Source organism: Vidua macroura, chromosome 7 (genome assembly GCF_024509145.1).
Source record: "Vidua macroura isolate BioBank_ID:100142 chromosome 7, ASM2450914v1, whole genome shotgun sequence".
In the NCBI taxonomy this organism is placed as follows: Eukaryota; Metazoa; Chordata; class Aves; order Passeriformes; family Viduidae; genus Vidua; species Vidua macroura.
In genome coordinates this window covers 17,867,521-17,890,819 of record NC_071577.1, presented here as the reverse complement: position 1 = coordinate 17,890,819, position 23,299 = coordinate 17,867,521, and the positions used below count along the sequence as shown (strand labels likewise).

At 37.4% G+C, this 23,299-nt stretch overlaps 1 protein-coding gene across 1 annotated transcript in view; it reads right to left on the bottom strand.

Annotated features, from left to right (window-relative positions):
* TTN (titin) overlaps positions 1 to 23,299 on the bottom strand; it is a 236,560-nt gene that overhangs the window by 62,215 nt on the left and 151,046 nt on the right. Inside the window, exons 195-242 of the mRNA XM_053983149.1 lie at positions 22,754 to 23,023; positions 22,256 to 22,558; positions 21,831 to 22,133; positions 21,283 to 21,470; positions 21,086 to 21,200; positions 20,229 to 20,513; positions 19,774 to 19,925; positions 19,497 to 19,644; positions 19,212 to 19,389; positions 18,996 to 19,117; positions 18,610 to 18,897; positions 18,220 to 18,516; positions 17,915 to 18,101; positions 17,251 to 17,366; positions 16,861 to 17,160; positions 16,328 to 16,627; positions 16,132 to 16,237; positions 14,984 to 15,180; positions 14,592 to 14,897; positions 14,213 to 14,491; positions 13,493 to 13,792; positions 13,086 to 13,388; positions 12,617 to 12,988; positions 12,218 to 12,520; positions 11,474 to 11,773; positions 11,067 to 11,363; positions 10,683 to 10,967; positions 10,304 to 10,597; positions 9,609 to 9,908; positions 9,197 to 9,505; positions 8,915 to 9,105; positions 8,003 to 8,432; positions 7,153 to 7,461; positions 6,594 to 6,742; positions 6,468 to 6,500; positions 6,240 to 6,369; positions 5,840 to 6,139; positions 5,437 to 5,754; positions 5,055 to 5,351; positions 4,666 to 4,965; positions 3,665 to 3,979; positions 3,425 to 3,573; positions 2,409 to 2,559; positions 2,036 to 2,317; positions 1,641 to 1,943; positions 1,239 to 1,541; positions 845 to 1,126; positions 87 to 386 (exon numbers count right to left, since the gene is read on the bottom strand). Coding sequence (XP_053839124.1) covers positions 87 to 386; positions 845 to 1,126; positions 1,239 to 1,541; positions 1,641 to 1,943; positions 2,036 to 2,317; positions 2,409 to 2,559; positions 3,425 to 3,573; positions 3,665 to 3,979; positions 4,666 to 4,965; positions 5,055 to 5,351; positions 5,437 to 5,754; positions 5,840 to 6,139; positions 6,240 to 6,369; positions 6,468 to 6,500; positions 6,594 to 6,742; positions 7,153 to 7,461; positions 8,003 to 8,432; positions 8,915 to 9,105; positions 9,197 to 9,505; positions 9,609 to 9,908; positions 10,304 to 10,597; positions 10,683 to 10,967; positions 11,067 to 11,363; positions 11,474 to 11,773; positions 12,218 to 12,520; positions 12,617 to 12,988; positions 13,086 to 13,388; positions 13,493 to 13,792; positions 14,213 to 14,491; positions 14,592 to 14,897; positions 14,984 to 15,180; positions 16,132 to 16,237; positions 16,328 to 16,627; positions 16,861 to 17,160; positions 17,251 to 17,366; positions 17,915 to 18,101; positions 18,220 to 18,516; positions 18,610 to 18,897; positions 18,996 to 19,117; positions 19,212 to 19,389; positions 19,497 to 19,644; positions 19,774 to 19,925; positions 20,229 to 20,513; positions 21,086 to 21,200; positions 21,283 to 21,470; positions 21,831 to 22,133; positions 22,256 to 22,558; positions 22,754 to 23,023 — 12,045 coding nt within the window. The remainder of the gene's footprint in view (positions 1 to 86; positions 387 to 844; positions 1,127 to 1,238; positions 1,542 to 1,640; positions 1,944 to 2,035; positions 2,318 to 2,408; positions 2,560 to 3,424; positions 3,574 to 3,664; positions 3,980 to 4,665; positions 4,966 to 5,054; positions 5,352 to 5,436; positions 5,755 to 5,839; positions 6,140 to 6,239; positions 6,370 to 6,467; positions 6,501 to 6,593; positions 6,743 to 7,152; positions 7,462 to 8,002; positions 8,433 to 8,914; positions 9,106 to 9,196; positions 9,506 to 9,608; positions 9,909 to 10,303; positions 10,598 to 10,682; positions 10,968 to 11,066; positions 11,364 to 11,473; positions 11,774 to 12,217; positions 12,521 to 12,616; positions 12,989 to 13,085; positions 13,389 to 13,492; positions 13,793 to 14,212; positions 14,492 to 14,591; positions 14,898 to 14,983; positions 15,181 to 16,131; positions 16,238 to 16,327; positions 16,628 to 16,860; positions 17,161 to 17,250; positions 17,367 to 17,914; positions 18,102 to 18,219; positions 18,517 to 18,609; positions 18,898 to 18,995; positions 19,118 to 19,211; positions 19,390 to 19,496; positions 19,645 to 19,773; positions 19,926 to 20,228; positions 20,514 to 21,085; positions 21,201 to 21,282; positions 21,471 to 21,830; positions 22,134 to 22,255; positions 22,559 to 22,753; positions 23,024 to 23,299) is intronic.

Sequence of the window (23,299 nt, the reverse complement as noted above, 5' to 3'; positions counted from 1 at the left end):
GAGTGAGAAGAAAAAAAGAGTGTATGAGCATTACAAACAGAATAAAGACTGGAGTATCCAAATAAAATTGAAAACTAAAAGCTTACGGAAACGGTCCTTGGCTTTCATCTCATCAGAGATGAGAGGATCGCTTATGCCATAAAGATTTTCAGCATAAATTCGAATTTGATATTCTCTTCCTTCAAGCAGCTTGGGAATTTTGCATGTTGTCTTCACTGTGGTAGATGTAACTGGCATCCACAAGTCTTTGTGTGTATCCTTCTTCTCAATTATGTAATTTGTAATTTCACTGCCTCCGTCATCTAATGGAGGTTTCCAGGAAACAACCATATGATCTTTAAAGACTTCATCAAATATAACTGGGCCTACTGGAGGTGATGGGCGATCTGTTCAAGAAAAAATAAAGCATACCCATGCTTTTTTATGAACTTCACAAAACAACACAGATTAAACAGTGTCAATACAGCAAATATAGTATAAAATTAGAAATTTGACATCACAGTTGTAATAAGGAATCAAGACTTCAGAGCTATTTCTCTCTAATACATGTTTGACATACTGGAATTAATTCCTTAATGTTTATAATGTATTTGATTAACATTTTCTACGGTGTTGAGATTCTCTGAATGCATGTAGAGATGTTAAATTATTCATGCTGAATAAACTAATTCAGAGTTAAATATGTGCTCAAAATAAATAAATAGCTTTTTTGTATAATTGAGAATGCAGTAAATCAAATTATTGTAATAAAGAAAACATTTCAATACTTTAAATTTTATAAAAATCAATGAATTCCAATCACCAACAAAAATCACAGACAATATTGTTGTTCAGTAAAACCTACCAACGACATTAACTTGACAAAATCCTTTTCTTGATCCTGTGCTGTTCTCTACAGTAACACAATATCTGCCTGTGTCTTCACGGACAGATTTTAGTATCCCCAAACAAAGAGTTGTAGGAGTTGTCTTAATCTTTATTCTGTCATCTTCTTTTACAACAACATCATCCTTTAGCCAAGTAACCTTTGGTGCAGGTTTGCCTGAGTAGCGTCCAGTCAAACTGAAAGCTTCACCAACTCGGACAATAAGCTTGTCTCTAAAGTCAAGGTCAAGTGTGGGAGGAGCTGAAAGACAAAATACACAATGCCCACAAATGTCAGCAATATTAATACGAAGAAGTAAGGAATCAGTAAATGTAATTACTATTTTCAAAAGAAATGCGAAAAAGAAACATACCAATTTCATCCTTGCATGTGATTGGTTTAGTGCAAAATGATGGCTTGCCTTGCCCCACAATATTGCAAGCACTCACACGATACTCATAGGTGTCACCTTCTTTCAAGCCTTCTACAGTGAATTTCCTATCAAGCATTTTCTCCTTTGTAACTTTGTGGAATTTGTCTTTTCCAATGAGACGGCTCTCTAGAACGTACATGGTGATATCTGAGCCACCATTATATTTTGGAGGGTTCCAAGTTAGTGTAACAGAGTTCTTGGTAACAGCTTTTACTTCCAGGTCTTCTGGACGGTCAGGAACAGCTGTGAATAAAGTAAAAATAAGGTAGATTCATTTTTCTGCATATTTAGAATCTTCCTGTTTATTAATCTGACAGTTATCCAAATAAAAAATATTCTTACTTATTGGATCTCTAATGAGAATCTCTTTCGTTGTTTCTGTGAAAGGACCCATGCCAATTATATTCTCAGCTGCAATTCGGAAAAAGTAGGCTTTCCCTTGAATGAGTCCCTGAACAGTAGCATTCTGTCTTGTAACTGTGTAGGTCACTGGAGTCCAAGCTCTGTGGTCAGATTCACGTTTTTCAATTATATAGTTGGTAATAGGAGAACCACCATCATCTTCTGGAGTAAACCATGACAATTTACAAGAGTCATTAGTTAGATTCTCTGTAAGGAGTGGCATTCCAACTGGGCCTGGCACATCTGAAAGCATGGAAAAAAAATGGAGTATTGAAACATACATGCTGCATCTTATGAAACTGTACTTGTTCACAAGCACTGAAGCTGCTATTTACCTAGCACATCAACAATAATTGTCTTCTTCCTCTCACCACCATCATTTTTAGCAAGAAGAGTGTATAAACCCTGATGACTCCTTTTGCAATTCCTGATGACTAAAGAAGAACTAATAGCTGTTTCTTCAATTTTGGCTTCTTCTGGCAAAGCTTGCTCATCCCTGCTCCAAGTCACTGTTGGAGGTGGTTTTCCTGAGACATACGCTATGATACGAATTACTCCTCCAGCATGAACAACAATTCTGTCCCTGACACTTGCATCCAAATTAATATCAGGAGCCACTGAGGGAAGAGAAAAAAAAAAGTCAATGATTTCTTTTTTTTTTTCTTTTGAGTTAGAGTTACTAAAAATGTAAATCAAAGTGATAAATACCAATTCTGTCCTTCATTTCAATAATGTCTGTAACTTCTCCAGGCTCTCCGATGCCAGCAGCATTTACTGCTCTAACTCTAAACTTGTAAAAACAACCTTCTTTTAATCCTGCCACAACGAACTTGGTTCCTCTAATTTCTTTATCTTTTACCTGGAAAAAAACATTGTAACATCAGCAAACATCAAGATATCATCATCATGAAGAGTTTGAAACCAGTCTGACATTAGATATTATTTCAGATTTACAAGCACATGAAAGTATTAAGTGTACATGCACATAGCCCACATAGAATTCGTCAGAAATTTTTAAAGAAATATGTATGTCATGGTCCTACAAGCTATTCTGAAGATTGTGTTTTTTCTAACATATTCTAACATAGAAGGTTGATAGAATTTAGCTATTTAGCAATTACAATAGTCTGGTCTCAGAAGAATTACATGTATTTTTGGACACATAAACTCATGTAAGTGAGAGCAACAAAAAAAGGGAATTAATTTATTTTCTTTTCAAAACCCAATATAAAGTCTCTTTACCTGGAAACAGTATAGGAAATGTGGGTTTTACTTAAAATAAATCCATGTATTTATGGAGATACAAAAAAATAGCTAAGGTGTGCACCAGTTAAATTTTCAGTAATGCACTATTGAAAAAAATGAGGAAAATGTAGAAACATAGTAATTGTAAACACTTTGGCATTGTCTGATACCATTGAGGGTTACTTTTCTGACAGTTCTAACTCAGTCTTCTGTGTTTTTTTTATCACATATTATCTACATATTTTCCCACATCTTTAAATAAAAATTGTAAAATTCTGTATCTAGTATTTGCAAAGTTAACTTCACATTGAGGAAGGACAAGCTTGGTCTTGTATTTTAAACATACAAAGATAATTATGGTACAAACTTTTAGAAAATAACTTAAATAGCAAAAATTTTTAAAGAAATTTTTTCTGGAGCAATTCATATTGATAGACACAGGAAAGGAAGTGCTGATTCTGTAATGGTTTTCCACCTACCCGTTCCCATTCTTCCTTTCCTTCCTCTTTAAACTCAACAATGTAGCCAGTGACTCTAGAACCACCATCCTTTACTGGTGGAGTCCACTCCAAGTCTACAGAAGACTTTGTCCAATCAGTAACTTTTGGTATAGGAGGGCCAGGTGGGGCTGAAAAATATCATCATACAGCATAAAAATGTATTTTATGTTCTTATTTGTATATTTTAAAATTTAGAAAAAAATAATTTAAAATATTTACCAATAGGATCTCTAGCAACTGCTGGATCAGATGGCATGCTTGGTGGGCCAACACCAGCTGCATTGATTGCTGAAACACGGAACTGATATTCAGAGCCCTCAATAAGGCCTGTAACTTTGTATGAAACCCCCAGTGTCATAGGCTTGATAGGATCTCGGTTAACCCTGGTCCATCTCTTTCCAGTGGTCTCTTTGCGCTCCAACCAGTAACCAGTAATAGGAGAGCCACCATCATGTTCTGGTTCTTCCCAGTTTACCGTCATTGAGTCACGTGTTATACTGCTAACTGTTGGCTTGTCAGGAGGTCCAGGGACAGCTAAGGGAAAAAAATTCACACATAGCTTGTAAAAAATATGCTAAAAATACACAGAAATAGCTGGAGTGCAGAAGAGCTATGCACTCACATGGTAACCATTGCACTAGGCAGTTAGTCATCTGCACAAGATTTCTCTCCTCATTCAGTTTCTCACCCCTATTCAGGTACATATAATTCTGTGAAAAATGAAATACCTTTCCTCCAAATAAAAATTGTCTATTTTTTTTTTCCTAGTCTTTCTGGATCACTACCTCATTTTAGTGCTCAGCCTAACACTTGCTGTTTTAAGAACCATTTTCTCTTGCCAGCCTAACATTCCTCTGAGCTGGTCTGAGCTTTTCGGTATAATTTGTCTTTCAAAACTGAAGGTAGGAAATTGATTCTTTCTGGTCCAAGACATTAATAATGTCTCAAATACAACAGGATAACTTGAATCTCATCAAGTAAACACTTGTGTATTTAAGCATTACAAATATTGAGATTGTATTTTAATATAACACAAAGAGAGAAAAAAATATTTTAAGCGCTACACATGCTTTTAAGAACCAGGTACTACTGCTAAAACTCTTCAAGCTACTCTAGAAAACTTAGTGAAGAGAGAAAACTGTAATGGTATTTAACAGATGCTGTACGCATACTAGCATATGGAAACAACTGACATAACTGGAAAGCTTATTTCTACTTACTGAAAAGGTTTCGTGCTGTTTCTGGCTCACTATCCAAAGGCTCTCCAATACCATATTTGTTTTGTGCCATAATGCGGAACACATATTCATGGCCTTCCATCAGCTTGGGAACAGTGAATATGCATTCCTTGGGCTCATTAGTAACAGACACCCATGTCTTCCTATTTGCTTCTTTTTTCTCTATAACATAGTTTGTAATCTTAGAACCACCATCATCTAATGGAGGAAGCCATGATATTGTCATTTTATCGGCCAAAATGGATTCAAATTTAATAGGTCCTACTGGAGGTCCAGGACGACCTAAAAGATACATTTTAAGAAAGAAGAATTAATCAAGTATCAAACAAATGCTATCAATTAATGTAATTGTAAGAATTCTTGATATGTACCCAGAACATTCAGCCGCATCTCCTTTGAAGCAGTTCCCAGGTTATTTGCAGCTGTTATAGTATATAAGCCTGTATCATTTCTGCGAGACTGTTGGATCAATAAAGTGCAAGTATCTTCATCAACGATCTTGTTGACATGTTGATCGTACACCACTGGTGATTTGTCATCTGGTTTCTTTGGAGAAGCTTTTAGCCATGTTAATGTGGGGAAGGGTACACCCTTTATCTTGGCCACAATTTTAACATCTGTTCCTTCTTCAACTTCCATAAATTCTTTGAGCTCAATAGATGGTGGACCTACAACAAAATGTTGAAAAAATAGCACACAAAAATACTTCACAATTTTAAAATGGAATTTGTATTTACTAGTATCACTACTTACATGTCTGGTCTTTGACAACAAGTGGGCCAACAGTGGCTGAAGGTCTGCTAGGACCTGCTATATTTACAGCTTTAACTCTGAATTCGTATTCTCCACCTTCTACAAGATCCTCAACAGTAAACTTTGTTTCTTCCACATCACGTCTGTTGCATTGCTTCCAAGACTCTTTCACTTCTCCAGTACGATCCCAACGGAGACATTCAACATTATAATGTGTAACAGGAGCTCCACCATCATTCTTTGGTGGTTTCCATGTCAGGCTTACTGTGTTCTTGGTTACAAGGCCGATCCTCAGTTTAATAGGCGGATCAGGAGGATCTTCACAACCAAAACAGAAGAGTGAATAAATCCACTATACAGTACCATGTGGTTTTAAAGGATTTGTTTAAAGGATTTTACTTACGGATTGGATCCCTGGCTGTGGTCCGCTGGATGGTTTCTGCAGGAGGGCCAACTCCAAAACGGTTTTCTGCACGTACCCGGAAGAAATACTCTTGGCCAGTTATGAGATCAGGTACCACAAAGGAAGTACTGCCACAGTTTGGATTGACTTTAGTCCAGGCCTTCCCATCAATATTTCTCTTCTCTATAACATAGCCTCTGATTCTATCTCCACCATCATCATCTGGCATCTTCCATGAGAGTTTACAGCTACCTCTTGTGACATCACTTACTTTTAAGTCTTTTGGTGGACCAGGGACATCTGTTAAGATAAAAGCACAACAGACACAATTTTACGTAAGTATGCAGAAAAATAAGACTAAACCGTAACATTTGGATACTTCAATATATGCAAGCCATACCAAGCACATTGACTCTGACATGTACTGTCTTTTGTCCTGCTTTATTCTTTGCTGTAATACTGTATCGTCCAGAGTGACTTCTGTTGCACTCAGGGATGATAATCGCTGAACGTGTATCAGTTGCTTCCACCTGCATATTATAAGAACAAAAAGAAGTTATAGAGCAACCTTGAATATTTATGTTTCAAAAATTCAACAATACTAGGTTTAAAAAACTGCTTGCTTTACCTGAGCTTCTTCAGGTACATTATGACCTCCCTCCTATAAACAAATAGAAATAATATAAATGTAAAAGAGAATAGGCTTAAATGCCTAGAAACAGGTGTAGAAAAAATGCCTATTACTTTTACTAACCTTTGCTGCTGTTTTTGCTTTTCCTTCATACTCCCAGAATGTTTTTGGAACTGGACGACCCTTGATAACAGCTGGGATTTTAATTGTTGTGCCAGCACGACAAGAGAGCAAATCCTGTGCTCCAAGATCAAGGAAGATTTCTGGTTCCTCTGCAAAAATATTTAAACATAGAAATTTTAAAAGCTACTGAAAGCAAAATTCTATCATCACTGAGCTGAAATCCCCCAGAAACATGTGGAATGCATGTTCATGTTAGAAAGGTTGGATGTACAAAAAGGAAACTGGGAAGTATACAAAAACTTGTTGCTGTAAATTTTTTCATAAAATTAACAGTATTTCATTAGTATGTCTGTAGGTGCTCATCAGTTTCCTGATGGAGCATTCCCTGGCAATGGACATAATAATGAAACATTCAAAGATGCGTGTCAGTCTTTTGCTACATTCTTGTCAAATTGTTTACTCTGTTTTGACTTTGGCTTGCTTGGCATCCTTTTTGAACATTCATAGCAGTAAGTGGCATTTACATACAAATACCTAAATCAGTTCTCAGAACTCTTACCTAGAATATCTTGGACAGGTATCTCTGATGTTGCAGGACTTGGTTCTGATTCTCCAGCAGCATTTACAGCTTTCACCCTAAATCGGTATTTTCTAAGCTCTTTCAAGTTGGGAATAACACATTCGCAAGTAGGAAAGAGTTTGTCTCCTTCATTCACCTTCTTCCAATCAGTACTACCTTCATCTTGCATTTCAACAATATATCCTTTTATAGGACTCCCACCATCCTTTTGAGGAGGTTTCCATGCAAGTGCTACAGATGATTTAGTTTTGTCTTTGACCTCTGGGCATGATGGTGGACCTGGCACAACTGGTAAAACAAGAGCAAGTAAAAATTACCTGAGTGTTAGTGGCTTCCTGTATTATTCTAGATAGGTTTCTAGAAGAACGCAAGTGTTTTAATTTCTTTACCTGTATTTGGAGTGTAAATCCTAGAATGTGCATACGAATTACATATATTCCCTATGTTAGCAAGGGATACTTAAGGTACAAGGCGTAAAGATTGAACTGTTTAACAATAAATTAAAACAATAGTATAAAAATATGATTCTGAACTAAACTTTATTTTGCAATGCCTACATTGGTGTTATCACAGTATTAAGTACATAAAAGAGGTAAAAAATTAAAATTAAAGCTAATTATTTTTAAAATTTTAAAATTAGAAACTTTGTGTCAATATATTCTGTTAGGTTTAATGCAAACAAAGCCTTTGATTAATGTTAGTAAATTATTAATATTATTAATAATTAATAATATTTTTCATTAATAAATTTTTAAAAAGTAACAGTAACACATTTTTTGTTCTGCTGTGATACAGTCCTCTAACACAGTCATACAAATAATATACTTACATATAGGATCTGCTGCCAAAGCTGGATCTGATGGTTCACTGGGAGGGCCAACTCCAGCAAGATTTTCAGCCATAACTCTAAACTGGTATTCAACACCTTCAGCCAAACGAAGCACATTGTGCTCTAGACCTTTAACTGATGGTTTTGTTACTGGAGCTCTGTTGACACGTGTCCAATAGACACCTCCCACCTCTCTCTTCTCCAACCAATAGCCAGTTATTGGACTGCCACCATTGTCCAAAGGAGGCTCCCAAGTCACCAGCATAGATGATCTGGTGCGATCCAAAACTTTTGGCTTTCCAGGAGGTCCAGGAAGACCATAGGGATCCTTAATAACAACTTTTTCTGAGAGGCATTCATCACTTATTCCATATTTGTTTACAGCCCGGACCCTAAATTGGTATTTTTCATTTGTTGCAAGATTCCATACCTGAAAAAGAGGATTTAAATCAATACAGATTTCACAATCAACTTATTTGGAGTTAAGCAGAAGTTTTGCTTTAAATTCTGTCTTGCAATCTGACTGATATACCTATGTTTATGTAATACACAGTTCTATGTCATGTCCTAAGGATACTCTTATTTCATGTGCATGGGATTGAACATAAATAAAAAATATCATTATGTTTGGTCTTGCAGTTAGTAAAAAAATGAATAATTCTGGAAAATGGAAAGGAAGGTGTCATCTCTCTAGCTCAGCTGAGGTTAAGTAGCAAAAGTGAACAATTTCTTTTGTTTCGTCCCATGAGGGATAACACAGATACATGGACGGGAAACATTCATCCAGTATTTCTGGAGTCTAAATGGAGCATGAGCACAGATATCTATGCAAGCAGCAGTTTCCATTAAATATGTAATACTGTTATTTTTTATGCATAACAAAGTATGTAATAAAGACATTTTATAAATTACCCCAAATCTTCTCTCAACAGCGCCTTTGGAGACTTCTTCCCACTCAGATTTCTTCTTACTAGCATCACGTTTTTCAATAATGTAATGGGTAATTTCACTACCACCATTATCAAGAGGTGCATCCCATGTTAAATAGCATGATTCTGCTTTAATATCAGAAACAGCAAGATTTCTTGGTGGAGAAGGACGATCTGTATGAAAGCAATAGAGCATGGAACTACATTAAAAAGAAGGCAAAGGCATTTTATTAGCTATCATTTTAATAAAATGCTGCATCCTTACCAAACACTTCGACATGCACATTGCGGAATGCAGTGCCAAGACGATTGGAAGCTCTCACAGTGTAAGTGCCTTTATCATCCCTCACTGCTGCAGGAAGGATAAGTTCGGTTTTTGCCTCAGTTCTAGATACTTCTTCCTTGGTTATCTTAAGTGCATTGGATGTTTGGTCGATTAAAACTTCATTTTTGTCCCATTCAATCTTCGGCATTGGCAGGCCTGTTACATCAGCAGGAATGTTAACTGGTTCTCCTGCCTTGACTTTGATAGTATCTCCTCTCACAGCCAAACGCAATGTAACAGTTGGAGCCACTGAAAAGAAGGAAAGTGACAGAGTGAAGATGGAGATGAAACAGAGAAAGTGCCTTGAAGTGCCCTAAAGATATTTATATAGATTTCTTTAAAGTTGATATACCTTCATCATCTTGTATAACTACATTGAGGGGCAGTGATGGCTCACTTTCGCCAATCTCATTGACAGCTTTCACGCGAAATTCGTACATATGAAGTTCATCGAGTTTTTCAACAAGAAGAGATGTTTTTGGACAGAGCCTTGCATTAACTCTTTCATAATCTTTTGAATCATGTCTCCTCTTTTCAACAATATATCCTAAGATGGGACTACCACCATCACTGCGTGGAGGCTTCCAGTCAAGTGTAATGGATGACTTCGTCCTCTCTGTGTACATGAACCTCTCAGGTGCTGTTGGTGGACCTATTAACACAGATAAATTACAGTAAGAAAAAAGTAAAACATCAGAGAATTTTAAATCATAAGAATGCAGTAGCTCTGGCCCTTTAAAACCATAATTTTTACATGCAAAGAATCAGAGTATGATTACGGCTCGTATAAATTTTCTCATGTATGTGGAGAAAAAGGTATTAAGTGTCTCAGTAGGCACCAGTATTTTGCTATGCAAAGAAACCTCACTAGCTTCAGAGAACTGATTCAGAAACATGACTGAAGTAATGAAGCTAAGGCAGATGCCTATCCATGTAGTTGAAAAATAAACAAACTTTATGTATAGAGGGAAAGACAAAAATTTTGTCTAATTAATCTGACATTATTTTTTTTTCCTTTTAAAAACCCTGTAAAATAAGTCATCTTACCTAATGGATCAACTGCAAGAATGGGTCCTATTTCCACAGCTGGACCAGTACCAAATTTATTCTTGGCACTAACACGGAATTTATATTCCTGCCCTTCAATTAGACCTGTAATATCACATTTAGATCTATCTGTGTCTACAGCTAGTCTCCATGTATGCATTTTGGCATCCTTCCTTTCAACAATGAAGCCTATGATTTCACTGCCACCATCATCTTCAGGATCAGACCAGTTAAGCAAACACATCTTTCTGTTTGTGACCACTGGCTTTAGGTCAAGGACTGGTCCAGGAACATCTGAAAAACAAAATCAAACAAGTAAGGTAAAGCTTATACTGATCAAAAGAAAAGCTCATTTAATTTGAAAAAATATTTTTCTTACCAAATACTTCTACTCTGGTTCCTGCTGATTTTGAACCACTGCTATTGGTAGCAGTAATTACATATCTTCCATGGTCTTTTCTCAATGCATTCTTAATTGTTAACTCAGATTTTGTGCCAACATTTTCAATAACAACGCGATCTTTGTCTAATTCACCCTCCTCTACAGCCCATGCAATGGTGGGAGCAGGACGCCCTGTCACAGTAGCAGGAATTTTAATAGTCTGTCCAGCCATGACCTGAATGCCTGCTTTCACAGAAACATCCAGCTCAACAGTGGGAGGCTCTGTGGAAGAAAGAGAAACAGTTCATTAGTCAAAGGGAGGGATTCAAACCAACCTTCTAATCAGCTGGATATTTCTTAAAAATTATACAATTGAAATACCTTTTGGTTCTGCAACTGTTGCAGGTTCAGTTTCCCCAGGTGGTCCTTCGCCAGCCGCATTGAGTGCAGTAACACGGAGTTTATAGTCTGCACCCTCCCTGACTTCACCAACAGTAAACTGCAGGACCTTAATGGGTTTTGCTGTACAGCGTGACCACTCATTTACTCCCATCAGTTGTTTGTACACATGGTAACCAGTGATATCTCCACCACCATTATACACAGGAGGTTTCCATTCTAGCTCAATGGAAGTTGCACTTGTGTCAGCAATCCTTGGAATTGGAGGACCAGGTGGCACTATAAATAAATAAATAAATAAACAAACAAGTAAGTGTAAATCAAAGTTAAAGGCTATTAATCCTAGAGTTTGTCAACTGTCTGCTATTAGCTTCTGCTAAACCACTTACTTATTGGGTCCTGTGCAGTTTTTGGATCTGATGGTGGACTAAATTTACCAGGGCCAGCTGCATTTTCAGCACACACTCTGAAGATGTAAGTTAAACCTTCCAACAGGCCTTCAACTTTTATTTCCAGAGCATTCACAAGGTTCCTGTTGACCCGAGCCCAATGAGTACTATTGATTTCACGTTTTTCAATCCAGTATCCTATGATAGGGCTGCCATTATCTTTCGGTTCATTCCACTTAACCAGCATACTGTTGCTGGTTACATCTTCCACATCAGGCTTATTAGGTGCATCTGGTGGAGCTGAAAAACAAAAAGGTGGTTTTGTCATCATTGCTGTCTCTTCAGAGCTTACTCAAAGCTAAGAGAGAACTAAGATATAAGAAATTACTCATTTTATTGCATAGTTTTTCTGCTGTCTTAGAACCTTTGATTCCTAACAGCGATCAGTAAGCAAATTTGCAATGGTTCTCTTTTTTGGTAAGAATACTAGCCTATGAAGCACAGAGAATGTCACTATTGTTAAGTGTTTTAAAGTTAAAGTTTTATGACAGTGATCATCATTCTTACACATTTACGATTAAAATCAGAGTACTTTTGATAGTTCCCTGTATTTCAATGGTTTAAAATGTGTAGCTTAAGTTTCTTCTGAGAACATTCATATAGATAAAATTGAGTATTCTAACAGTCTGTTATAGTTTCACATTTTGTTTTCTGAAAAGGTTGTTTTCCAAAATTAAAACTTACAGAAAGGATCTTTAGCTGTCATTGGTTTTGAAACACATGGTGGTCCTGCTCCAACTCTATTTTCAGCAAATACACGGAATAGATACTCTTTTCCTTCAATCAGTTTTGTTACATGGAATTTGCAATGCCTGAGTGTTGAACTGACAGTGACCCAGCCCATTTCAGCTTTTGTATTGTCTTTCTTTTCCAGTACATAGTTTAGGATTTCACTTCCACCATCATCAAGGGGAGGCTCCCACTTGCAAAGGACAGAATTTTTCCTCAAATCTTCAAATACAAAGTTGACTGGTGGCCCAGGTGTATCTGTTAAGAAACCAAGAAAAATTATGAGTACTCAACTTGTGCATTTTTACGTTATACTCTGAACAACTAGGTGTTTTGAGGACATTCTTTACATACCCAACACATTGACTTCACATGAGGCTTTTGCAACTCCATGATCATTTTCTACTTTAATTGTAAATGTGCCATGGTCAGCTCTAATGGAGTCACGAACTGATAGTATGGACTCTCCTTCCTTGTGGTTGTCAACACTCATACGTTCTGGCAGTGAAAGCTGGAAAGGTTTCTCTTCTTCAGCTTCACCTTTCTTCTTTCTAGGTGCTGTTACTCTCTTTTTGATATCCTCCGGTCTGACAACTTCATCATTCCTCAGCCAAGTAATAGATGGATAGGGTGACCCTGAAATATGTGCCTCAAGTATGATCTCATCACCTCTCTTCACCTCAAGGCCAGATTGTAGGTTTGCAGCAAGGAAGACTTTTGGAGCCTCTGTAATAACAAAGAATGAGAAATGGAGCGTAGAATCTTTCAATATATCTGAGGATGTATGGCAATTAATACAAAGGATCTAATGAGCAATTCATACCAATAGGATCCACAGCTTTCACAAAAGGAGTAATCCGAGAAGGCTCACTGATGCCAGCAGCATTCTCAGCACGAGCACGGAACTGATACTCCTTTCCTTCCTCAAGGCCTTTCACTGTGTAAGTTAGTAAGGGTACCAGATAGTCATTGCATCTCTCCCATCTCTCTTTGCCCTTAGCAAGCTTCTCTATTATATAGCCCATAATCTTGCTTCCCCCATCAAACAGGGGTGGTTTCCATGTAAGAGTTACTGATTTTGATGTTGGATTATGGACTTCAAGGTCAACAGGCGGATCTGGGGGCTCTGTGAAAGAGAAGATCAAAAAAGGGATCATATGAGAAAAGAGAGTATGAAGATTTTATTTAAAATTCAATTTTTTAGATTATTTAATAGAAAGACAAACTTACGTTTTGGGTCTTCTGCAATGATTGGGTTTCTTAGTTCAAGATAATCACCCCCTCCAATCTTATTGACAGCTTTAACACGGAAGTAATATTCACAGTTTGGGATAAGATCTTTGACTTGCCATGAAAGCTTATTTTCACCAGACATGACTGGGATGTATGTTTTACGACCAGCTTCCCTGCGTTCCAGAACATAATGCAAAATAGGAGTACCACCATCAAAGTCTGGAGGCTCCCAGGATACTTTGCAAGAATTCTTAGTTACTTCGCTTGCCTTAATGTCTTTGCACTGTCCAGGTGGACCTGTTTTAAATAGGAATGAAAAAATTAGTTAATTAAATAGATGTGAAAGTGTATTCTTATAAATACGAAATTATATTTCATTTCTTTGCTTTGCAGAAAGCAAAGACCACAGATGTAGACTACACAGCATCTATATGAATTTCTGTTCCCAAAGGTGAAAAATAATCAGAATTCTCAAATCAATTTTATATTTATACACTAACTTTTCAAAATAATTGGGCTTTGAGCAGTCACTGAATAGTTGGAGCAACTTGAGGTAAAGTGTTTATTCATGGGACTTCATAACATCAGTCTATATGTGTCTGAGTTGAAGTGATTTGCCCGCCTGGCAGAAAAGGCATCTTTCTAGTCCTTTCTTCTGTCAGCTGCAGGGCCCAAGTGAGGATAAGCACATTTCTCAGAATGGAAGAACATAGTTACCTATGACTTTGACATTGACTGAACCAGTTGTTGATGCCAGCTTGTTCTCCAGTGTGATAGTATAAACACCAGCATCAGCATGAACACTGTCTATCACTTCAAGCAATGCAGAAGTGTAGTCACTCTTCATTGTTGTTCTGTCACCAGCTTTCAACTCCTTGCCATCTTTGTGCCACGTTATAGTTGGGGATGGAACAGCTCTGAAGGGTATAGGGATACTTAGTTTCTGTCCTTTAACAACAACAATGTCACGAGTTTGCAGATCAATGGTTGGATTACCTGTAAAGGTAAGTATAATGTTATCAGAAAGTTGCCAAACACCATTATTTTTTTAGTTATGCAGATCTGGAAAAAAAAATATAAAGGAATCTATTCTTACAGTCTGGGTCCTTGGCAACAACTTTTTCTGAGATGTCTGATGGCTCACTAGCTCCAACAGCATTGACAGCTCTGACCCTCAGCACATATTCTTTGTCTGGAACAACACCCTCATCCACTTTACATTTTAGATCTTTAATTGGACGAGAATTTATTCGCATCCATTTTTCTGTTCCTGCTTCACACATCTCAACATTGTATCCAATAATAGGACTTCCACCATTCTTCGCAGGAGGTTTCCATGCAATGCAAATGTGCTTTCGGCCTGCATCTGTGACATGTAAATCCTGAGGAGGTGAAGGAGGGCCTGCAGAAATGGAAAAGTATTGTGTGATTTTCATGCTGGAACAGTACACTGCTTCTAAAATTCATATACTGTATTATTCTACTTACTTGTTGGATCTTCAATATGAACGAGGTCAGTCGGTTCACTGGGATGACCACATCCAGCTTCATTTTCTGCACGAACCTGGAACTGTACATCTGTACCTTCAATGACATCTGTCACTCTGAAATTGCAATCTGGACCAGCTGTCTTCCCAGCTTTTACCCAGCGAGTAGCTAGCTTTTCTTTCTTTTCAATAACATATCTGAAGAGATTAGGGAAAATACTATGAGGCACTTGAAATAGAAACACTTTAGACTTCTTCAAGAAAATAGATGAAAAGAATAGTTTAGACAGTGGAAAAGTAAAGAGAATAATGGATAATAGAGTCAATGAACTTTTCTTCACACTTTAGCCAATTAGTCCTAGTAGGTCTCAGCCCTAATATTACTGACATCACTGACAGACCTAGGTCTGAGCGTCAATTCTTGAACTTTGTTCTGTGTTTTAGAAGTGAACTGAACTGTGTTCTCAGGTTGTAGAGAGCTGCAGAGGCAAAAGAACTTCCAAGCTACACTTGTATCTTTCCTAGTTTGGATCTCAGTGGTCAGTCCATTGAGAATATTTGAAGATACTATTACTTGGCTGTCAAAATTCTGCTTAGGACAGGCTATGGAAAACTAATGCAAATTGAGTGACTTCTGTTTCTTCAGGCAGATCTCTGTAGTTGTTTGTTGGTTTAAGATCTGCTTTCTGTGATTAGGAAGGAGTAAAACAGTCTGTTTGAAAAGTGTTATGAAGAAGAAAATGAACCGAAAAGATTCATTTTAGCTGAGTGTATGCAGTTTGAATGACAAAGGCAGAAGGAAAATACGAGCATACTATGTGCTAGATGATTTTAAGTGGCTATTATTCTGCGGGAACTGGAGAATATGGTCTCATTATATTATTTTTTTATGCAGTTCCTTATTATTATATGCTGTTTTGAGGATGTTGACACACATTCACTGTTCATGCACATTAGGTATTTTATTTGCATCATTTCTACATTTTAAAATCAAGCCCATCACTGGTTTGACCACATGGTTTCTCTTACATCCATCCACATATTTTTCAAATAAAATGTTTCAATTTAAAATTTAAATATTTTGAGAGAAACACCTTCACTGGTTAATGCTTATCTACAGGAGCCTACATAAACTTAAAATGACCTTACCTTTGAATTGGTCTGCCACCATCATTCTTAGGTGGTTCCCATTTCAAATCAACATGGCCTTTTTTCACTTCAACTATTGTAAGGGCATATGGAGGCCCAGGGGTTGCTAAGGTAAAATAAAAAAGGCACATATTAGAAGACTATGAATTCATGACATGTGAGCTACTGGTCACTCAGGAAGTTAATTGAAACTTACTGAAAGTATCTTTAGCAAGCACTGAATCTTCAATTTCACAGTAGTCACTCTGTCCAATGGCATTTTCAGCAGCCACACGGAACACGTAGAGTGAGCCTTCAGTCAGTGGGCTTACTGTGTACTTGGTATCTTTTACTGTTGTATCAACTGTCTGCCAACCTTTCCGCCTTACATCTCTTTTCTCAACAATGTAGTTGGTAATTGGGGAACCCCCATCTTTTTCTGGTACTGTCCATTTAAGATCTGCTGTATTTTTAGTAATATTAATAACTTCAAGCCATCGGGGTGGTGAAGGAGGATCTGCAAGATAGGAAAAGTAAACCAGGATGTTGCAATTCCCATGAAAGACCATAGAAGACAGGGAATACACCAAAACTATTAAAACTTTGTATTTCCTGAACTAAAGCAGGGCAGATTTTAGTATTTCCTAAGCTTTCCAAGAGTTCATTTAGTACCTGCAAAGACAGGCAGACATGGGGCTTTTTAGAAGTCAGAGACAGTGTATTTGCAGTAGCAGCACGTTCAGTACTCACAGAGCCTCTCCTTGCACAGCACAGGGTCACTGGGTTCACTGGGCTCACTCTCACCAGCCTTGTTCACAGCTCTCACACGGAATGAATATTCTTGTTTCTCCATAAGATCTTTGAGGAAGTGTTCAGTTGTTGGAACTCCTTCAGCCACTCTCACCCATTCATCTGTTCCAGTCTTTAACAGCTCAATGACATAAGATTCAATTTTTGCCCCTCCATCATGTTCTGGCTTTGTCCAGTTCAGGGTAAGGAATGTCTTGCCAATATCTTTCACAGTTGGCTTTCCAGGAGGCCATGGTGGATCTAGACAAGAGTCCAATATTAATTATGCAATTAAAAACAGTTTTTTTGTTATTGTTGCTAAGAAACCATTAAAAAATGTGTTTATTGTACCGATTGGATCTTTCACTAAGATTGGCTCTGTTTCCCTGCTTGGTTTTCCAGGTCCTGCAAGATTCTCTGCCAAGACACGGAACTTATATTTCTTCTTATTTGTAAGACCTTTAACTCTGTAAATAAAAATTAAGTTTGATTAAACCAAACTAGGCATTAATTAATTTCTAAAACATTATTGTCTCCACTCTTCATACCACAGATAACTTGGAAAATCTGAAAATACCCAAACTACTGCTAATGATGTCAACACATTACCAACACTAAAATGGTACACCATGACAAAAATGAATGTTTTGAGAACCATCTTGTATTTTTGCATGCTCCATGGTTTTTAATTAATAAGAGTATCAGGAGGAAAAAAAAACTAAGGATTTTGGTAAATTGATACTTGGGATGGCCATGTCTCTGCCATTTTAGAATATCTTATGGAATTATTAAGCACAGGAATTATTGAGCATAACATTTAAAAGAAAAACAAGATGAAAAATTCTTCTGTAAAGATACCCCTCATTAATTTAAAAAGTAAGTTGCCAGGGGTAGTTAGATCAAAACTTATGGAAACTAGGAAAAAATAAAAACAAAGTAAAACTTATTTTAAAAGCTACTGTTACATTTTCATGTCTCTGTAACCAACTTCACCCTAAAGTGAGTATAGTCTTACTTGAATGTTGTATCTTTCACTGGCATTTTGTTGCATTTTATCCATTTATCCTGCTCAGGATCATATCTTTCAACCCAGTAGCCAGTTATGGGGCTGCCACCATCTTCATCTGGTTCATTCCACGTTAAAGTGACTGAATCTTTGGTGACCTCTGTGGGCTTGAGACCTGTTGGAGGGCCTGGTGGATCTGTTTAAATTAATTAAAAAACAAACAAACAAAAACCAAAACTGTCAGTTAGGGTTTTTTTTTTTTTCCCTTCCTGTTAAAATACTGTAATAATTTGCCATTAATTTAATTAACTAACCAAATGAATATTTGGCAATGATGGGGCTACACTGTGCTGGCTCCCCAACACCATACATATTTTCAGCACTGACTCGAAACACGTATTCTTTATGAGGAGTTAAATTGGTAGCTCTGAATTTTGTATCTTTAACAGTTGATGACAACTTGTCCCATATTTCACTGTCTGTAGCTCTTTTCTCAAGGACGTAGTTGGTAATTTTAGAACCCCCATCATCTCGTGGAGGATTCCAGGTTAGAAGGCAGGACTCGTTTGTGATTTCTGTTACATCAAATGCAGCTGGTGGACCAGGTTTATCTGTAGAGGACAAGATGTAAATGTTAATTTTCCACTTGCATACCTTGGTACATTACTAATGATTTATATAAATAACATAAAGTACATGCATACCAAGAACATTAACTTCAACAACAGCAGTAGCACGTCCACTGGAATTTACAGCTTCTATAATATAGGTTCCACTGTCACTCCTCTTGCTGTCTGTAATAGTGACTGTAGAATGATTAGGCTGGCTTTCAATGGTGATTCTGTTGTCAGGTCTCAAAATTTTGTCAGCCTTGGTCCAAGTAATCTGGGGCTCAGGCTTTCCAGTTACTTTAGCTGGCAGCTCAATTTTAGTTCCGGCTTTCACAGTAAGTCCAGCAAGAAGCTTCACATCTAAGAAAATTTCTGGAGCCTCTGATTTAGGAGAGAATGAAAATGTTGTTAGAGAAACAGTATTTCAGAGACTGGTAAAAATAAAGCAGCTATGGCAATTTAGCAAGTGAAGTAGTTACCTTTTGCATCAATGGCCTGAATATCATCAGTTGGCTTACTTGGCCTACTCGCTCCCATTCTGTTCAAAGCCTTAACCCGATAAGCATACCACTCTCCTTCCTTGAGCTTTGTTACTTCCATTCTGTCAAAAAAAAAGGAAAAAAAATTAAATATTTGGAGAGGTGAGGATGGCATAATTAGTTAAGAGGATTTATCTACTGTGTTGATTTACTTACTTTGTTTCAATAACAGGCTCCCCACATATCTCCCATTTGTCTGTGCCACGCTGGGATTTTTCTACCAGATAACCCTTAATGCGTGCACCACCATCATATTTGGGAGGCTCCCATGTTAGGAAGATTCCTTTTGATGTTGGATTTCTCCATTTAACATTTTCTGGTGGGTCAGGCACCGCTATTAAAAATTAAAAACATATGGGGTCTTAGAAACCAGTCTAAGGAAGACATATAATTTTTATATCTTACTTTTAAGAAAATCAGCAAAATTTCAACTATTCTTACTTGCTGGTATTGACATATTTACAGGTTCATCAATATATGCAGGTTCTCCAGGGCCACATTTATTGCATGCAAAAACTCTGAATAAATATTCTTTCCCTTGGACAAGGTCAGGTACAGTGAACTCTTGGTCAACAATATGATCCGTAACCTAAAGAGAAAAAAAGTTCCAATGTGTTTTTTAAATTTATTTCCAAAGAGTGATTACAAAAATAAGACAAAATTTCAGTAGCATATGTGAAAATAATATAGAAATTTAAATGAGAAAGAATAAACTTACTTTGCTCCACGTTTTCCGGCTTACTTCACGTTTTTCAATTATATAGCCAGTAACTGGACTTCCACCATCATCTTCTGGAGGCTCCCATGCGAGCTGCACTGTACTCTTGAGTACTTCTAAAACATTGAGTTCTCTCGGTGCACTCGGACAAGCTAGAAGTCACAGAAATTATATTATTTTGTAATTGGTGTTTCATAGATGATCTCTATGTAATGTGTGTACCAGAAGACTTAGTCTTGTTAAGTCATTCCTCTTTAAACAGCGAAGTTACATATTGAAAACTAGAAAAGAGTTTTTTTGAGGAGGGATTTCTAGTTTTTAGTTATATTTTAATATACTTTAGTATACTTTTAATATACTTTAATACGTTATGAGATTACACATTATTAAACTAATTAGGTTTTAACAAGACAAATACAGAATGTTACTGCTAAAATATATACATGTTCACTTACCAATGACATTAACATTAATTTCTCCTGAAACAGATGACACAGGGTTTTCTAATGTTAAGTAATAAATTCCCTTGTCTGGGCGCTCACTCGGAGTAATTACAAGTTCTGCAAAGGAGGCAGTGGTCTTCATTTTTACGCGATCACCCTCTTCTAAGGCTTGGTCACCAAAAGACCATGTGGCAGTTGGCACAGGGTACCCAGTGATGGGAACACGGATCTTGATTGGCTCTGGTACAATAACTTCCAGCCCATCTTTAAATGCACTTAGGTCCATGGTAGGTTCAACTGGAAAACATGGAAAGAGGATTCAATAAAATATTTTGAGATGTTATGAACACAGCTAATGATAATTGTGTTGAGAGGCTGTTTCTGATTGTATGTTAGCCTGCAGGTGTAGCTTGCTGTATCTCAGCATGTCTAGATGTAGCTTTGCCTTATGACTCCCTACCTCTCCTGGCTAAATGTTCTGGGTTTTTTCAAACATATGTGAGACGGTAAGGGAGATTAGTATTAACAAGTATGACATTTCATTTACTTTTTAATGTAAAAACTTTGCATTCTTTATTTTTTCTAGGGATCTTCTCTGCCTTTCTTTCCTGCTGTTACCTCTCACTTTCCACAAAAGTAGGTCAGGAGACAAAAGGTCATGCCTTGCTCCTCAGGCAACCTAACAGGCCACTATCTCATAGTAGAGATAATTATCTGCAAAATTCATAATGGAGGAGAAATAGCTCATGATCTCAAATGTCTAAGGTGTGCCAGTTATCTGGTGAAAAATACACATATTACCCACAAGATGCACTTTAATTGTGTGCTTTATCTGATTAATTGTTTTTAAAAAATGGCATGCAGCTTACCAAAAGTATCATCTGCAGTTAATGGCCCAATAGCCTCTGCTGGGTCAGACACACCAGCTGCATTTTCTGCTGAGACTCTGTAGTAATAACTGGATCCTTGTTTCAATCCAGTTACCTAAAATGCACGAACAATCATTTACTACCTCATATCAAAGATGATCTACACATTTTACTGGTTGATGAAGAGAACACTGTACCTTAAAAGTAAGAGCAGGTACTAGTTTTGGGTTACAACGAATCCACTTGTCTGTTCCTTCCTCTCGCCTTTCAATAATATAGCCTAAGATTGGACTTCCTCCATCTTCGAGAGGGGGTTCCCACGTGAGCTGAACTGATGATTTAGTTTGATCTGAATGCTCAAGGTTAATGGGAGGACTTGGTCTCTCTGCAAAAAAATTTGAGACAAATAGATTTATGCAACTGATGAAGCAGCATGGTTCTCCAAATTAACTGTTTCTATCTTACAGTACGGTTTTTAAAGCCTTTGCATAGCTTTTTCTAAACTGATTTTTTAAATTGAGGCTGCATCCTAACTTCAGAGAAAAAATATTTTGCAGTTCTTACTAAACCAAATGGTAGCAAGGTACTCCTGCTGTGTCTGAAGGACAAAAGTAGGGAATAGGGAAAATATAACTGTACACAGTATTTGCAGCACACATGTTTGTCAGTTGAACTTTCCTGCATACATGGCATCCAAAATGCTCCTGTCTCATAATGCAATCATAATTATACATTGCATACTCACCAATTGGGTCCATGATTTTTACTGCACGTGTAGCAGGACTTGGTTTGCCAACTCCAACCATGTTTTGAGCTCTTACTCTGAAGAAATATTCTTCATTTTCCACAACATCAGTCAGGACAGCTGACAGTTCATCAGCTCCTGTGGTCATAGTTGGCTCCCATCTGATGGTCGCTCTGTTACGCAGTTCAATAACGTAGCCAGTAATCGGGGATCCTCCATCATCCTCAGGTGGTTCCCAGCTAAGTGTGGCTCCAAACCTGTTCACATCAGTAACTTCTACATTTTGAGGAGGACCAGGAACATCTGCATTTTATTTTAGGAGTAAAAAGGAAAAAGAAGGCATGTAGGTTTTTCCTATTGTTAGAATTTGTACTGCTTTTTTTACACAACCATCAAACACTGAGTTTTTTGTAACTTCTGCTCACCAAATTTGCTCTTAGCTTCCACAGGTGTGTCTGTTTCCACTGGCTCACCAGTGCCCACCCTGTTGCGTGCACTGACACGGAAAAGGTATTCAACTCCTCCTTTCTGAAGTCCAGTAACAGTGTATTCACAATTTTCAGCACGATCTGTGGCCACAATCCAGGTCTTACGCTTGATATCACGTCTTTCAACGACGTAGCCTATGATTTTACTTCCACCATCACTTTCTGGTTCTTGCCATGCGAGACCAACTTCACCATCATAAGTTTCAGTGACTTCCAAGTTTCTAACTGGACCTGGAACATCTATTAAAGATATGACAATACTTCAGGGCATTGTATCGATTTTCTTCCCTCTGGCTAGAGAAGAGGAGTCTGAGGGGAAACCTCAATATGATCTACAGCATTCCCATGAGGGGAAGCAGAGGGCTTCCCCCTCAGTAAAGGCTTTTTACTCTGTGAAATAATGGTAAGCAAGGTTTTAATAATATGAGTACTTACCAATGACCTCCACATTGATGAATGCTTCTGCCTGGCCATGTTTGTTTCTAAGCACAACCCTGTACCTTCCCTTATCAGATTTCTTTGCTTCATAAATTTTGAAGGTAGTGCAGTCAGTTGTTGTATCAACAGTTGTTGTGGGCAGACTTTCCCCTGCTTTAAACCATTCAGCTTCTGCTCTTGGGTAGGCATCATATGGGACAGTCATAGTTAAAGGTTTCCCAACATCAACCACAAGGTTTTGATCACCAGTCTTGATTTTAGGTGCAGCTAAGAAAGATGAATGTGAAAATTCAGCACTTGCATATATATGCATACAAAAATGGATGTATTTGTGCAGTCAGCAAAGAAGCTAACACAGAAAAGTAAAAGGAGCTGCTGTGTGAACTCTAAGGAAATCCTTCATAGACTCATAGGACAACTCCAGAGAAAGAAATACAGGCTGGTTGGTATGTACTGTGTCCTATAAAATCAGGAAAGAAGGACTTGCTTTTTGAGAACTAATTTAACTATTTTGCAAAATAGACAAATTAGGAATTATAATTT